At 33.5% G+C, this 18,660-nt stretch overlaps 1 protein-coding gene across 6 annotated transcripts in view; it reads right to left on the bottom strand.

Moving 5' to 3' along the window:
• Positions 1–18,660, bottom strand: part of SHPRH (SNF2 histone linker PHD RING helicase) — a 93,069-nt gene that overhangs the window by 46,205 nt on the left and 28,204 nt on the right. For all 6 annotated transcript variants that reach the window (XM_061207671.1, XM_061207669.1, XM_061207673.1 and 3 more), the window contains exons 14-18: positions 17,873–17,994; positions 9,511–9,599; positions 7,358–7,450; positions 2,484–2,591; positions 1,369–1,511 (exon numbers count right to left, since the gene is read on the bottom strand). In XM_061207671.1, the coding sequence (XP_061063654.1) occupies positions 1,369–1,511; positions 2,484–2,591; positions 7,358–7,450; positions 9,511–9,599; positions 17,873–17,994 (555 nt within the window). The remainder of the gene's footprint in view (positions 1–1,368; positions 1,512–2,483; positions 2,592–7,357; positions 7,451–9,510; positions 9,600–17,872; positions 17,995–18,660) is intronic.

Here is an 18,660-nt window from a genome sequence, read left to right as displayed (position 1 = left end):
AAGATGATCTCTGAATACATGTAATATAAAAAAATTTAACTTTAAAAATGTGTTTTCTTACTTTCTATTTATGTCTAATGTTTTTTAAAAGCATGTTTGTGTAATGAATTATACATTTTATGTTTCCTGTTGGTCCTTTTACAGCCCTGGGACCTCAAAACATTTAATAGGGGATATATTCTAACATGGGGATTTACAAGTTTTAAAAGTAGTTTCTAAGAAAAAAAAAAGAGTTTCTGTGTGTGATTTAAGAAAAACAAGTTCAAGATATTTTAAAATATTTTCCTTTATCAGTTGATGCTACAATGCTGGCAGAACACATAATTAGGACATAGCTTTAAAACTGGATAAGATGAATTCATGACATAAATGACAACTTATCCTGGAACAGTGATTCTTGGGCTTAACAGGGAAAAAGAGAGTGCACTCAAAAGCATAATATACTGTATATACTTCAGAAATGAGAAGCTCATCAGGTTCTGAATGGTGAAAAAGATGATTACATTAAGGTACATCCAAGTTAATAATGACACATAGAAAATGTAGCATATTTTTTAGGGTGTTAGCAGACACTTGAAAAAGTTTTTAGAAGAGCAAATGAAAACACTTTAAAACATTTCAAAGATATTCTTATACTGAATTTTTCACTGAAAACCAACTTTAATCCCAAGGCTGACGTTATACTGCGATATGATCTGAGAAGCAATAAAGATCCTCCTCTCTGTCCCCCTCCCTAGAATCAACGGTTCTGCCGCAACATCTACATTCCCCACATTAGACAGACATTCCTTAGGGTTAAACCACTGAAGGTACTTTTGATAGGGTCTATTTGTTCTCTGGGAAGAATTATTCACCATTCTTCCTTCAAGAGGAATAACCCAACTTATCTATCTTGAAGAATGGTGATTGTTGCTGAGAAGAAAGATGGGGAAGACAAAGCAGACTCTACAATATAAAACCTGGGCCACTGTGGCACTATGAGCTTAGCCCTTAGGGAATGAATGACATAGGGAAATATGAATGCCTTACCCCAAGGGCAAAATTCTCCAAAACAAAGTCTATTTCAAAACTTTGCTTAAAGAGCTGGCTTTAAGCAACTTTGTCCAACAAAGATACAAAGAAAATACTTTAAGCAGATTAAAAAATAGAAAAAAAAAAACACTGAAAAGAGAACAGTTAAAAATGACTAATATACAGGAAAAAAGCATACCTCATATTTTGGTTTGAAATATATGCAACAATAGGTAAAATGTAGATGTTCATAACCACAATATGTTATGACTTTTAATTGTAACTCTTAATACCAAATGATTTGAATATTTGGGGTGACTACTCATATAACTATTCTGTTTTGTGCTATTTTCTTACTTCTCTGACATAGAAAGCTTGCCAGTTTGTTGCTTGTAGTTGCTGGTTATTTCATTTCGCACTCTTTGAACAAGTTCCTCTTCAATACCAAATTCCATTGCTCTGTGTATCACATTCAGCCACCAAGGAGAATTAGAATAAATCTGTAAACAAGACAACAGCTGATCAATTAATGTCTTTTTAGTACTCACAACGTTTCTATCACTGGAAAGAGTTCTGTGAAAAATTAAAAGGAGCCAATAAATGCAACTCTCAAGGGAATCACAGTAGTGGGGAGACAAGTATACAGGTTGTATATACAATGAATAAGTACAACTTCTGCATATATAATTAAATAGAACACCTATTTCATGATTACTCTGAATGAGTGAGAATTTATTTACATACATTTATAACAAAGCTGTGCTAAAAAAAAATACCTAAAACAAAATAAAAATTCAGTATTCACTCCATATATCTGAAAAGGTAACAGGTTTCTTTCTCAGCGTAATAAAGTCATAATGCTTATCCTCAACTAACTGAACTAGATTCTACTCAATGAATAATCTTTGATAACTAATAAAATTATATGCTTGAATACTAAATAATTAATGAATTAGGAAGAATAAAATGTGGAGTAACTGGTTAAAATCAAAAAGTAAAAGTATTTTGTGTAGCCTTCTCTTTAAACTTTGCTACTGATTTCATGAAAGAGAAATTTTAGAAATGACAAATGGCACATATTTCATAAGGAAAATACTTATGGTTCTAATATTCCAACATCTTAAAAGAAAAGATTTTGGAAACATGCACATCTAAGATCAAAAGAAGATTATGGAAGTCTTCACTTTCTTCAAAAGACAACTTGTTATATACCGAAGGTAAGAGGAAACCCCATTATACCTTAAAAGAAATGAAAGAGAATAACCTCAAAATAGGTGATTTATCTATGTATCTGTTCATCCAATCAATAAACACTGCTAACAGCAAATACGTTTTTATTGTGGCTCAGGTACTGTAATAGGTGCTAAAAATTCCAAGATGAATAAGAAAGTTCAAGTTTCTCCCCAGAGCAGAACAAAAACCAAAATGTTAGGTGGAGAAAAACATAAGGAAAGTCACATTGGTGGCCATACCTTTCTCTGGAGGTCACGTATGTTCTGCTGCACCGGCAGCAAAGCTTGTTGCGCTTCAGCAACCTCTGTATTACACTTGCTCATATAATGCTCTCGCAGCTGTTTGGCCTGTGTTGAAACAGGAAACAAGTATACACTTTCACTTCAGGTCAAGAAAATAATTTAGTACGATGTTTCCAGAACAGTGTACTTTATTTATTTAATCTATTTAACTCAATTTAAGCATTGAACTCTACAAGTATACTGTAGAGAACATAAAAGCCATGCTAGAAATTCATAAGATGTATATTGAAGAGATTTTACCTGTAAGCCACCTTGACTTACATTTACCTGTCAGTCACATAATTTAAGAAGTTCCAAGGATTTGCTCCCCAAGTTTCTAATTTTTTAATTTTAAAAAATGGGAGGGGAAAGAACAGTAATATTTCAAACTATAAGGCAAAACAAGAATACATTTTAGAATTTCTTGTCTGATTCAGTTATTATAATTTCTTGGAATTACTTCAGTTTAGAAATAATACTTTGGGTTTTAGGACTGAATTGTGTTTCTCAAAATCTATGATGAAGTCCTAACCACCAACGTGACTATATTTGGAGATAGGGCCTTTAAGAAAGTAATTAAATGAGTAAATGTAGATAAATGAGATGACAAGGGTGGAGCCCTAATCCTATATGACTGGTGTCCTTAAAAGGAAAGAGAGACACACCAGGGATGCAAGTACACAGAGAAAGGCCACATGAGGACACAGTGAGAAGGCAGCCATCTACAAGCCAAGGAGAGAGTCCTCAGGAGAAACCAACCCTGCTGACACCTTGATCTTAGACTGCCAGCCTCCAGAACTGTGAGAAATACATTTTTTTAAATTAAAATAAATTTTATTCAATTTATTTAAATTAAAAAACCCAATAGTTTACCCATTTCTCCCACACCCAAGCCCTACCTCTTTCAACCACCAGTCTGTTCTCTGTATCTATGAGCATGGTTTTTTTCTTTTTCTTTCTTTCTTTTTTTTGGGATTCCTCATATAAGAGAAATCATACAGTATTTGTCTTTGTCTGACTTATTTCGCTTAGCATATAATACCCTCAAGGTCCATCCATTTTGTCGCAAATGGCAATATTTCATTCCTTTTTATGGCTAAACAATATTCCATCATATATGTATACAACATCTTCTTTATCAATGGACACTTAGGTTGTTTTCATATATTGGCTATTGTAAATAATGCTTCAATGAACGTTAAGGGTGCATATATCTTTTCAAGTTAGTATTTTTGTTTTCTTCGGATAAATACCCAGTAGTGGAATTGCTGGGTCATATTATAGTCCTATTTTTAAGTTTTTGAGGAACCTCCATACTATTTTCCATAGTGGCTGCAGCAATTTATATTCCCACCAACAGTGCACAAGGGTTCCCTTTTCTCTCATCCTCACCAACACTTTTTATATCTTGTCTTTTTGAAAATAGCCACTCTAACAGGTATGAAGTGATATCTCATTGTGGTTTTGATTTGCATTTCCCTAATGATTAATGATGTTGAGCATTTTTTCATGTGTCTATTGCCCATTTGTATGTCTTCTTTGGAAAAATGTCTATTCAGATCCTCTGCCTATTTTCTTTTTCTTTTTTAAAAATGTATTTATTTATTTTGACTGTGCTGGGTCTTAGTTGCAGCACAGGATCTTCACTGCAGCATGTGGGATCTTTAGTTGTGGCACGTGGCCTTCTTAGTCTTAGTTGCAGCACGCGGGCTTCTTAGTTGCGGCGTGCAGACTTCTTAGTTGCGGCATGCAGACTTCTTAGTTGCAGCATGCATGCGGGATCTAGTTTCCTGACCAGGGATCGAACCCGGGCCCCCTGCATTGGGAGTGCAGAGTCTTACCCACTGGACCACCAGGGAAGTCCCTCTCTGCCTATTTTCTAATCACCTAATAAGGGGTTAATATCTAAACCCCTGATAAGGTGTTAGTATCTAAAATATATAAATAGCACATACAACTCAATATCAAAAAAACAAACAACCCAATCAAAAAATGGGCAGAAGACCTGAAAAGACATTTTCCCAAAGAAGACATAGAGATGGCTAACAGGCACATGAAAAGATGTTCAACACTGCTAATTATTCAAGAAATGCAAATCATAACAATAATGAGGTATCACCTCACACATGTCAGAATGGCTATCATCAAAAAGTTTACAAATAACAAGTGTTGGGGATAATGTGGAGGAAAGGGAACCCTTGCATACTGTTGGTGGGAATGTAAATTGGTGCAGCTACTGCTGCAAAACAGTATGGAGGTTCCTCAAAAAACTAAATATAAACTACCATATGACCCAGCAATTCCAGTCCTGGGTACATAGCTGGAAAAAAAATGAAAACACTAGTTCAAAAAGATACATGAACCCCAATATTCATAGCAGCACTATTTACAATAGCCAAGACATGGAAACAACCCAAGTGCCCATCAACAGATGAATGGATAAAGAAGTTGTATATATTTACAATGGAATATTATTCAGCCATAAGCAAAAAATGAAATTCTGCCATTTGCAGCAACATGGATGGACCCAGAATATTATGCTTAGTGAATGGGTCAGAAAGAGAAAGACAAATATCATATCATATCACTTATATGTGGAATCTAAAAAATAAAGCAAATAAATGTATGTGTAAAACAGAAACAAGACTCACAGATGTAGAAAACAAACTAGTTGTTACCAAAGGGGAAAGGGAAGTGGGGAGGGACAAATTAAGGGTATGGAATTAAAAGATACGAACTACTATGTATAAAATAGATAAGCAGCAAGGATATATTGTATAGCAGTGGGAATTATAGCTATTATCTTATAATGACTTATAATGGAGTATAATCTGCAAAAATACTGAATCACTATGCTGTATACCTGAAACTAATATAATATTATAAATCAACTATACTTCAATTAAAAAAAGAGTGACTGTCCTTTCCCCATTGTCTAATCTTGGTTCCTTTTTTGTAAATTAACTGACCATATATGGGTGGCTTTATTTCTGGGTTCTCTCTATTCTGTCCCATTGATCTATGTGTATGCTTTTATGTCAACACCATACTGTTTTAGTTACTATAGCTTTACAATATAGTTTGAAATCAGGGTGCATAATGCCTGCAGCTTTGTTCTTAATCTTAAGACTGCTTTGGCTATTCAGGATGTTTTCTAGTTCCATACAAATCTTTGGATTGTTTATTCTATTTCTGTGAAAAATACCATTGGAATTTTAATAGGGATTACATTGAACCTGTATATTGTTTTAGTTAGCATGGACATTTTAACAATATTAATTCTTCCAGTTCATGAGTGTGAGAAATAAAATTCCTGTTGTTTAAGCCAGTCTGTGGCATTTTGTTATAGAAACTGTAAAAGACTAATACAAAAAGGATTTAAAAATTGTTCCTCTTTCAACTTTTCAAGACAAGAAGGATCATGTTATTTGCAAGTAACAGAAGTACTGAAAAATTTTATTCTTATAAGTTACCATTAGGAAAAAGGAAAATTCTTCACTTTCGTCCATTTAACTGAAATACTTAACTGACTCTTGAAACTATTTTATGAATGAAGAGAGGGGATGATCAGAGGCTATATGGGACAGTGGGAGGAAAACTGGAAACACTACTGAACTGGAAATCCCAATGCTTCCACTTAGTAGTGGGTTGAGCCATATGAAATTGCCAATACGAGACCATTTTTGATTTACAACAGTGGCAATTTCATGAGGTCAACTGAATAGATACAACTCTTTTGACTAGCCATTTTTCTTCCCTAGGCTTCAGTTACTCCATTTGCAAAAGGAGGTGGTTGAAGCAGATGATTTCTCGGATCTTGTCCAGCTTTGAAATACTGTGGCTTCATGTACCGTGAGAATTAGGCAAAAGTGATAAAGCAGTCTCCTCGGAAATACATCTATATAGTATGAACCCTCCTCCTCATGATGCATTTTTTATTTTTCTGTCACAACCTTCCAATTAATTTCTATTAAAATTCCTTGGCTATAATTAGTTGGTCATTAGAGCTGTCTACTAATAGATGGGACTGTCTCCCAGAAAGCTTCCTGTCACTGAAGGCATTTAAACAGAGTGACTAATTACATAAAAAAATTAGATGCCTGCACTGGGAATAAAATTTCACTTGAAAATTTCCAACACTTAGACTGCCATCTAGCATCAAGAAAGGGCTGTACATACTTACACAATCTCATTTTTTATCCTGTTAATTCAAATAAAGGCTTCATTTACAGGTTTAATACGTTTCAAACATACTTACTACTCTTTTGCTTTTAGGTTTGCCACCTCTCTTTGAGTTTTAACAAGGCAAAAATCCATGGGGGAATTGGCATAATAAGCATATTAACAATAATTTATAATAACACTGTTTCTAACGAGAGGCAATACTCATTGCAGAGGGAACTTCTTTGAGAGGACATAAGAAATACAACTAAAAATTTAAGTTTATTTATTGACTTAAATAATACACTGAAGGGTGGAGAAAGTACAAAGCTTTTTATTTTTACTAAATTACATCTTTTGCAGATCTGTCATGAGATCAACAAGATTTCCTTTTTTCATTTGTTGTTTATTTACAATCCTGTGCTGTTGGCTACCAAAAGCCACATCTACAACAAGCAGTTGCCATATAGCTGCAAGCAGATCATCAGAGAAACAAAATAATATGGAGTATTGCTATTCTATGCCACCCAAAATCACCATGGCAAAGTTTAGAACAGCAAAGCAGTGAGAAAACATGGTTACCTTTACATGCCCTAGGAAATATCAATTAGATGGAGCATGAAGTCTGAAAAAAAATTCTTTCATAGACAGAATGAAAAAATAATAATTACCTCTTCCTCAAGTGTGCTATCTCTCAGGGTAGGAGGTATCCCTGGGTGCTTGGCTATCAACAATTCCATCAGGTTATGGGTAGCATGCAGTCTCTATAAAACACACAAAAGGCAACAATTATGACAGCCAATGCAGTGAACTCTAAGGGGAGAACCTACTATTATTAAGGCATACAGAACACTAACACCCCATTTAAGATTTAATCACCGAATTCTTCTCCTTGAAAACAATTTGAATACCAACTTTCTCAGAGTCAGTTTTATAGTAATTATCTTAACTCATACTGACATAAATTTCTAATTAAAAATATACAGTTTCATGAAACATGTCTATGTATTTAACAGAGTATGTAATATAGGTATATTTCTTCTCTTATACATGCACTTGTCTATATGGGGAAATATGAGTATGCCAAGTAAGTCCAGTAAAGTAGAAAGGTTGACTGCACAGACTTGATTCCTCTTCTCCTGGGAAATGAGTCTGGATGAGCCTAGCAATTATATTATGATAAAAACAAAGATAATGAAATACATTAGAAAACAGGGCTGTGACCTGGATCTGTTGAACTTAAGGGCTGAAAAGGGGAGGAGTTAGAGGTGAAGATGGTGTAGAATAAAGGAGAAAACTCCATCTTAAATCTCTGTATTAAATATAAGCCAGGCATCTCACTGTGGTATTGAGTCTGTGACTGGTTTGAGGCTCCCTCTGGAGTAAAGGGCTATGAGAAAAAATAAAGTGAATGTAGTTTCTATCTAATCTGAGTCTTTATTTGAGAAGACAGCTAAAGGCTAAAGGATGATGGGAAAGGAGTCTTTCTGGTAAGGTCTGATTTGGTGTCAGTGGTTTGAGACTATAAGGGTTTATTCTGTTTGGCTACAAATTACGGGCCATGGTACAGATCTTTGTAGAGTTAATCTTTGAAGAACTACCTCAAATGTCTTAGGTCTTTTCATCATACTTTCATAGATAACATAATCAGTAGCACTATCAGATGTAATAGCAAAAACAAAAGTATAAATACCATGAAAGAAAAAATGGTAGAAACTCGGCTCCACTTCTCTGTGTGCACTTGTCGAAGAGGACTTCTGTTGCTTTCTGCACAAGGTGGTGGAATGAACTCGGAGGAATACTTGTCTCTCTCCATTCCCTTACACATTTTAATCCCAACACAGCAGGGTGGCTAATCTGACTTGATAGAGCAAGACATGTGGTGGACCATGCTTTATCAGCAGCTGGGGTTACTGTGACTCAAAAGCAAGAACCAGGCTGACTGATAGCTTACTCTTCACTCTTGAATTCAGGCATACTGGACCTACCTGTCCTACTTTTGTTTCCTTTATTCAGGAGCACGATACCTTTGTACTTGCTCCTTCTCGCATGTGGTAAATACATTTGCTAAAGGTCCATGACCTTCTGTAATCCTTACCCATGCATAATATAAGTAGACTGGTATTTAATTTTCTCTCTTCTTCCCTCTCCCCCCATACACTCCTCCTAATACCTGCTCAGGCACAGGTGAACATGTAGGTCCCAAGGTTTAGATTCTGAATGGTAAAAAAGAAGCCTCACCTGGGACTCAAGCCTAAACTTACCAAGATTCATAAAAGTATCCTTATTTACCATTTAGCTAGAGAGCCTTGTCTATATGATCCACTGGACTGAACCAGGAAGAGGAAGATATTTCACACTTAAGTAAGTGTTATAATTCAAATATCCAAATCTCCCTAAAAGACCTCCAAAAATTAAACTAGAAGATCATTGGATAGTTTTTATTATCACTTAGTTTCATTTTTGAGTTTAACTCAATTTCTCTTCTTTTTGGTGAATACCATGTGAATAAATATGTTGATGTTAATATGTGAAGTGATAAAACTGACCCCATTCTTTGAAATACAAATATTTTGAGCTGCTTTTCTAATGTAGCTTAGGCTTATCTAGTCAGCCTCGTGGCCAATACTGACCTGAGCAGACAGAATAGTGATTCTAAAACTTTTGTGTATATACAAATCACCTTGGGTGCTTATTAAAAGAACATGATTTCCAAGCTTCATCCCCAGTGATTATGACTCAGTCCATTTGTTACTCTTTGTCCTCTTAAATATTCAGAAAAATTATTTTATAAAAAGCAAATATTTTGAAACTTTTTACTTACTTGCAGTGAATCAGTTTTGAGCTTTCCCTTGTGCTCCTCAGATGAACGCAGCACTTCTCTGTACAGTTCTGCTGCCAAGGCATACTCACCTGAATAATCAAAATATATTTAAAGTATAAGAAAATCATGTATTTAGTTCCCAATGTCATCTAGTTATCTATAATCTAAAAACACCTACTGTAAAAATATAGCAATGATTACAATTCACTAATTTATTTTTTAAGAAAAGGAATTTAACTTGGTATTAATATGACTGCCCCAGTAAAAAAAGCTGGTAACAGCACCTTTTTTTTTTTTTTTTTGGTTAATTTCACAGACTAGAACACCAATCAAACACAATGTTTTAAAATTATACTGAAAAACAAACTCTGAATTAACTTTTAATTTAAACAAACGGTTTTCTTCTTGTTAAAGTTAGTGACTACCAATCAGTAGTCATTAGGATGTTTGAAATTAAGGACAAATTTGGGGTACTTACATGTATTTATAGACAAATATTCAAAACACTATGACCAACCTACACATAATTCTCAAAAAAATAATGCACTCTTCTTGATAGGAATTGTTCTTATTGGTATTTGGTCAGAATGATTTACAGTTAATAACTACATTTCAAAAACTTAGGAATTCTTTCTATTTCTGGTCACACAAATCACTATTAGTCTGAGATTTATGCTGTTTTTTATTATACATAGTTAGCACCTTATTCAAATAAAGTAATTAAAAAAGTACCAAAGCACAGGTTGGCAAACTATGGCCCATGGGTCTAATCTGACTGCATTTTTGTAGGGTCTACAAGTTAAGAATTTTTTTTACATTTTTAATAGCTGAAAAAATTAAAATAATAATAATATCTTGTGACATGTGAAGATTACATGATATTAAATTTCAGGGTCCATGAATAAAGTTTTATTGGAAGTCAGCCATGCTGACTTATTTATGTACTGTCTGTGGCTACTTTTGCATTACAATAGCAGAGCTGAATAGTTGCCACAGATCTTACGGTTCACAAAACCTAAAATATTTATTATCTGGTTCTTTCAGAAAAAGTTTGATGAGACTTCACTGAAGAAGAGATGAAACATTTTTAATGGCTTTGAGTAATGGAACCTATGTTATTTGCTGCCTGGGGAAAAACTCAAAATTTTTAATTGATACATACAATTAAAATAAAAATCTAACAGTGGCAAAACCATGGAATACAAGGGGAAAAAAGGTAAAGAGATGTTCTGGTTTTAGTTTGCTGAGGAAAAAAGGTTTTTTCCTGATCATCACATACACTTGCATTTTTATTTTTTTTAACTTTAAACTAGTTTCATTAATATCATGGATTTAGAACTTTGCTCATGGCCATAATGAGTTTTCCATATATATACCTTTGTAAATTCGTTCATGGCCATAATGAGTTTTCCATATATATACCTTTATAAATTTGTTCATGGCCATAATGAGTTTTCCATATATACACCTTTGTAAATTTTGTTGTTGGTTCTCTCTCTCTCTTTGTTAAAGTTGATTTTATATATGTAAATTTTATTGTGGTAAAATATACATAAAATAAAACTTACAATTTCAACCATTTTTAGAAGAGTGCAGTTCAGTGGCATTAAGTACATTCGTTCATACTGTTGTGCAAAACACTTCTTTTATACCACTGCTTTATATCTAATTCTACCAGTTATCTAATATAAAGCTTTCTAAAGCACACGTTTTCACAGTACTTTACAGTCATCCAATTTCTACTCACTTAAATAAAGGAGAAGATTATTTTTGCAATAATAAAATTGCATTACAATGTAGGAGTAACATAATTATCTTCACACAATGAACTCTCTTTGAAGAGTTCAAATTTTTGAAGATTTTTCTAAAGCTTTTCAAAAGACATATGGATTCTATTAATAGTTATACTATCATTTATAGAGAATAATTCATTTAACAATTTTCCTCTCATAATTATTATACCTTTTAAAGAAGGTACAATTACTAGACTATAATAAAAACAGTTGAAACTGAACTAGTCATTATAATGTTTTTTTTAATGCTTAGTAAAAAACAAAAAAGGATGTTTTCTGGGGAAGACATAAAAATATGCATATTCAATAAGCTATACAAGTTTAAGCCAAATATGGAAATACCTGTTCTTTGCCACTTGATGGCACTAACATTTCCAGGTAAACAAACTGTACTGGTTCCATATTGCCAAACTAATTTTCTCCAAAAAAACACATGTAGAAATGAAAAATGTACGTGATGATCAGGAAAAACGTTTTCTTTCTCAGAAAACTGAATCTAAAACACTTCTATACCATATATATGTGTGTGTGTGTGTGTGTTTGTGTGTGTATATATATATATATTTCATGTATACATTGTACAAAATTGAAATAATACCATGTTTTTAATACCATAATCAGTGAGGACCGTAGAATATACATTGTATATCATATATATATGTTTGCATATGATATAAACAAATCCCTTTAGAGTTTGATATTAATTTTAGATTTCTTTTAGAAGTCAGATCTTTACTATCTGATCTCTAATATTAGAATAGTTTAAATTATGTAAGTTAAATATGTAATGTTACTTTTAAAAATGTGTATCGTTTAACATACTACTCTGAGTTAAACCATGGAAACTAAAAGTAGTTAATCCTCCACAATTAAGTTCATAATTACAATTAAATGAAGAATAGACATACCATTTACTAATGGACTTTCTAATAGGAATTTCTCTTAACAACTAGCAATCGTTTCCAACCATAGATAAATAAGCACAGTGGGAAGGAATGCAGTGGAAACGATCTGAAAAGAGCAGTGACGCACCTCCTGTTACACCATAGCACGGTAGTTTGCCACATAGGAGCCAACGACATGCTGATCCTGCTGGAGTGCTACAGTGTTTGGAAATCATCAGATGAATAACCTTTTCTCCCAATTCCCATATTATGCATAACTTTACCACAGGGAAAAAGAGACAACAAATCTGACAAGGAGACTAGAAAAAAGGCCAAGTGAAGAAATTCATTTACTGTCTTAAGCTTCTGAGTCATAACAACATAGAATAAAATGAGGAATGCAGTTTTAGAATTAAGATGGGAAATCTGAAATTTATTTTTATTACTGTGACCATCTGCAAGTAACATATTACTCCATTTCAGAAATTTTTGATGGTGAGTTTCAACCGACTACAGACAGTATAATATTGAGGTTTACAAATGCCTGTTTGATAAAGAAGCAGACCTAGTATAATAAAAAAAATTAAATATCTGATTTGAAATCAAAAGATCCAGGGCCAATTCTCTGTCACTTACTAGCTATAATCTTGAGAAAGCAACTAAGTCTTGTGAACTCATTTTCTCATATAAAATAGGGATGGTAATGCCTCAACTATTGGGTAATTATGAGGATAAAACAGAATATATACATATGATGGTGTTAACGCATAATATAAAATGCTTGTAGAAAAATGATCATTTCTCAGATATGAGGCTAGATTTTAATGACCTGACAATATTTTAAACAGCATATTCATTATTCCTGTATTTTTTAAGACCAAGCACACATATTTATTGTCTGTGATAGTCACTTATTCTGTGGATTTTTATCACAATTATTCCACTCAACTAATTTGGGACTGTGAGAAGCTGGTATTAGATACTAATTATTAGATAATTTCCCAATTTTTGCCTATTTCCAGGTTGAAATAAAGGAAAGTATGTTTCAAAAAATATTTTCTATTAAAAGTTGCCTTACTTAGTCTTTCACTATGGATTGTAAAGCACAGATCATTTTAGATTTTAGATTGATGCCTGGAATACTACATAGTCACAGGCACACAGCAATTGAGATGGCATTGATGATGATGGTGATGATTAAGAATTATTAGAGAAAATCCAAACTTGCAAACACTGCTAGCTAAATTGAAACATAAATTTTTCTGGGCAACTGATTTATTTAAGGTCTTAATAGGTAAATGAGAAAAATGGTAAGTTTTCTCCGTAACTGTATATCCAAGTAGACTAACAGATTAGTATCTTTGTGGGAAGGTTGAAGGAACTGGAATTTATCATGAAATGCCCTTCCAGCTCTAACACTATGATGAGCTAACTCCACAGATTTTGTGAGGAATATATAAATAAAGAAGCATCTGTACATCCTAAATTATCAAAAGTGCTTAAAACTGTACATTACTTCACCATTATGAAATACTAACATGATGTCAAGGACTATAGCCTACTTAGTTTTAGAAAGACTAAAGTCAAATTATCCAGACCAAAGCTATTAGAGGTTTAAAAGTAGCTTTATAAAAAGGTACATTTACATCAGTAATTTCTTCATTATTATAAGAAAACTCCTAAGAATCACTATGGTATAAAAGGTACAAAACTGTACAATCTCTCACTACATTACAACTACAATAAATCGAAATAGTTGTTGAAAAGAGCACTTAGTGATTCACTGAAGTTGCAAAAAAAGTAACACTTGATTTAAGATAGCCAAAAAAGTTATCATGAAAAAGTCTAGAATAAACTTATGCAAAGAATGAATGATTTTTGCAAAGAATGAAAGGTAGAGGCACTGAATTAATTCCAGGTTTACTGTAAAAGTAAGTTGAGATAATGGAAATGAAGCTAATGAGTAAATAAAGTAACAGAAAACTGATTGCACAGTTTTACATTCTCATCAGCAGTGCACGAAGGAGAATTCCAGTTGTTTCCACATCCTCACCATTTTATCAGTTTAATTTAAGCCATTCTAATGAGGGCATAGTGGTATCCCTGGTGTTTAAATTTTACATATACCCAATGACTAATGATGAATATTTTCATGTGCTTTTTGCCATCTCTACATATTTTTTGAAGTCTGTTCGAATATTTTGACTATTTTCATTAGGCTGTCTTCTTCTTATTGGTTTTTATTAGTTCTTTTTATGTTCTAGGTACAAGTTCTTACTCAGATAGGTGATTATTCTCTTGAGAGTGCCCTCAAGAGTAGAGGTTGTTAATTTTGATGAAGTCAAATTTATCAGTTTTTTCTTCTTTTATGCATTGTCCTTTTGGTGTCATATCTAAGAAATCTTTGCCTAATTTCAAATCACAAACATTTTATCCTTTGTTTTCTTCTAAAAGTTTTATAGTTTTTTTTTTTTTTCTTAACTTCATGGTTGGATTCTATTTTACTTTGAACTTTTATTTATACTTGTAAGTGTTCAGTTTTTAAAAAGTATGCATACATACAAAAATAACAAAGGCACATTAAAATCAGAATACACTAGAACTCATAAATAAACTCAAGTTTGTTCCTTGACAAAAAACAACCCAGACACTGTTCTAGATTCTGGGGGCACAGCACTGAATAGAATCACTCCAAAATCCTGTCTTCAAGGAGTGACTTCATCCCTGGAAATTCCTCTGGATGAGAGATGTCCTGGCAGGGGACCTGGCCTGAGTACTGAAATTTCACATTATATTGCACCCTCTTTTTTTTTTTTGAATATATTAAAGTTTTATTGATCTCACACATATTTTCACACTTACCAAAGCACACAAAACACCTATGTATATATAATGTCTACATAGTCAAGAAGGTCGAAGCTTGATGATTCGCTCTTATCACTTTCTAGATAAACACTCCTTTAATACCAGCAAAAATAAAAACATACTGATTGAAGCATCCATAATTCCTGAGATGCTCCTAGAAAATTAGAAGTTATTAGCTATTGCTGAATGATACATTCTAGCATGATAACAATGTACATAGTAGGAGAGGTCTATTATAACACATGGGGTAGTACATTTCCAAGAAGATTTTGAATCAACCAAATGTTTTTTGAAATAGAGTGAAAGTGAAAAGAGGCCCTCCTATAGTGCCTAATATAATTGTGAAAACACAATGTAGGGGGAAATGTAAGAAAACAGAAAGAGACTGCTTAATTCCTTTCAAACAGAAACTGAATTGCTGAGGCAGCTCTCACCATCTTATTTATATATCGGACTGCTCGCAAATCATGATGTCACCCACCAGGAAGCAATGCATCAGGAAGAGCGCAACAGTGTCACAATCCCGAAGAAGGGGAGAGAGGTGCAGCCGAATGACAAAAAGGCACCATCAACTCAAAAAAATGCAAATGGTTTTATGGATAAATATCATATAAAAGCATCACATGGGAGTCAGAAACTAGTTTCAGAAACTGCCTACAGGCCAAAACAAAAAAAAAGATGCTTATAACAAAGGACTCACATTTTGTGAACTGAAACTTGGTATTTCTTGAATACCAGAGATTTAGAGATGGTCAACTACCATATTTGTGAGATAAGCAACTAGCTTCTTATCCTCCTCCCCACCAAGAAGCAAACAGAACAAAACAAAACCTGGCCCTGTTTTCTATTTAAAGAACACATTTTTTTCTTTAAGACATACAACTGTCTGTGGAAATGTTTGTGAGGGAATACAGACTTCCTGTTTTACTTTGGAATGTAACTTTCAATCAGTCCTTGGTTACTGTTGTCTTTAAAGAGCCACTTCCTACAGAAGAAGCATTAACTACTGAAGTCCGAAGCACACAGTAGCTTTTCCTAAGGTTATAGTTGTCTATGATTCTAAAAGAAAGAACCTATATATTTCTTTTTTTTTTTTTTTTTAATTTTATTTATTTATTTATTTATTTATGGCTGCGTGGGGTCTTCGTTTCTGTGCTAGGGCTTTCTCCAGTTGCGGCAAGCGGGGGCCACTCCTCATCGCGGTGCGCGGGCCTCTCACATTCGCGGCCTCTCCTGTTGCGGAGCACAGGCTCCAGACGCGCAGGCTCAGTAATTGTGGCTCACGGGCCCAGTTGCTCCACGGCATGTGGGATCTTCCCAGACCAGGGCTCGAACCCGTGTCCCCTGCATTGGCAGGCAGATTCTCAACCACTGTGCCACCAGGGAGGCCCCTATATTTCTTTTTTTTAAAATGTACTCAATCAATATTTTTCTTATTGAAGTATAGTTGATTTACAATATACCTTGCTTTATAAAAATGCTTATAAAAGTTTTATAGTTTTAATTTCAGTTTAATATCCTCTTTATTTTGAACTGTTTATATAGTGCAAGGTTAAAGTTGAACTTTTTGAATATGGATAACTAATTGTTCCAGTACCATTTACTTTTAACACTAAGCTTTCTCCACTGAAATGCCTTTGCGTCTTTGTTGAAAAATCAACTGATCATAAATAAGTGGGACTAGTTCTGGACTCTATTCTGTTCCATTGGTCTACTTGCCTATCTTTATGCCAGTATTATACCATCTTGATTATTATAGCTTTAAAATAAGTGTTGATTCAGGTAAATCTTCCAACTATTTTGTTCTTTTCCAAACTTGTTTTGACTATTCTAGGTGAATTTTAGAATCAGCTTGTCAACTTCTATAAACAGCCTGCTAAAATTTTTGTTTGGGAAAATTTTGATCGCATTGACTCTGTATATCAATTTGAGATGAATCAGCATCTTAATAATATTAAGTCTTCTGATCCATGAACATGGTATAACTAGGTATTCTCTAATTTCTCTCAGCAATATTTGTACTTTTCAATGTTTTTGTGATTTTTGTATGGGTCTTGTACATCTTTTTTCCAAGTTGATGTCAAAGTATTTCATATTTTTTTGATACTACTATGAATGGTATTGTTATAATTTCTTATTGTTCATTCCCAGTATATAGGAATAAAATAAATTTTTATATATTCATCTTGTCTTATGCAACCTTGCGAAACTCATTTATTTGCTCTAGTAGTTTTCCTACATAGACAATCACATTGCAGCAAATAAAGATAATTTTATTTTTTTCCTATTCAATCTGATTAACTGTTTGTCTTCCTCTATTAAGAATTTAAGGTCCACAAGATCAGAGACTACTTTATTTTACTGTATTATTTTTAGTACCTAGATCATACCCAGCACACAGCAGACATTCTAATATTTGTTGGGAGAATGAATTTATAAACAGTATTACTTTGTAAATCAATGATCAATATTCACTTGAATGTGTCAAATTTTAACCATTCTTCCATTTCTAGGCATTTTGGTTGTTTCAGTTGTTCACTACTATAGACTAAGATCAATAATTTATTGCCAAATCTTTGTTCACATTATAATTTCCCTAAAAAAACTTCTAAAAGTGGAAATGTTTGGTGAAAGCATATGTAAACTTTGAAGGTTTTTGAAGTGTTCTGTATAACTGCTCTTCATTAAGCTGAACCTATTTAAATTACGATTAGTACCGTGTGAAAGTGTCTTTCTTGGGAAACTTTGATTTCTACTATAACTAATCTTCCTTATTAAGTGTTTAGAAGAATCAGAGATAACAAAGCAATCACCTTCTACCTTTAATGATGTGGATGCCTGCTAAGCCATTGAGGGCACAAACTAGCTGCCGATGTGCTTCTTCACATTCAGTTCCACATTTCTTCTGCAGAGATGTCAGCAGTTCCTCCATTGTCATGGTGCTAAAAGAAAAGGGAGATTGTTCAGAACTAGAAAGAATCCTAAGTTAGAGTATTATATTACATAAGATCAAGAGTACCAGACTCTTACAGAGTCTTTGTGATCTCCAGTATCTTTCTGTTTACCCCCATTTTCACCATTATCACTTTTAGCTTGATTACCTCTTACTATTCTAGCAAGCATTCTTCTGATCCCATCATTCTTTAACTTTCTCTCATTTCAGTCAATGAAGACCAGAACTAGGAAAATCTTCCTAAAGTACAAAGTACACATGATATATTAGAAACAGTATGGGTGTGAGAATGTAACACTGAATCTGCATCCTAGCACTAAACTTAATTAACCTCTAAGAGCCTGATTTTTTTAATCTGTAAAGAAAATGAATATTCTCCAAGGATCAGCTCAAATGCCATTTCCACCAGAAGGCTGTCTAACATTAATTACTTTATATAGAAATTACTGTCATACTCTAATTGTCCATAGCAATTCATATATACCTCTTGTGAAATACATCATGTTTGCCTTACGTTATAGAGATCTATAATCTTTGTCAGCTCCTTTATTTGTCTATAAACTGCTTAAAGGCAAGGACAAAAGTCAAATTCCTCTTTATGTTTCTTACAGCACCTGAAAGGGTATCTTTTTAATATCAAGTGCTAAAAAAAAGG

The sequence above is a fragment of the Eubalaena glacialis genome, chromosome 12, assembly GCF_028564815.1.
Source record: "Eubalaena glacialis isolate mEubGla1 chromosome 12, mEubGla1.1.hap2.+ XY, whole genome shotgun sequence".
NCBI classification, from domain to species: domain Eukaryota; kingdom Metazoa; phylum Chordata; class Mammalia; order Artiodactyla; family Balaenidae; genus Eubalaena; species Eubalaena glacialis.
Note: the sequence above shows the minus strand (reverse complement) of the source record. Positions and strands in the feature narration are given on the sequence as shown.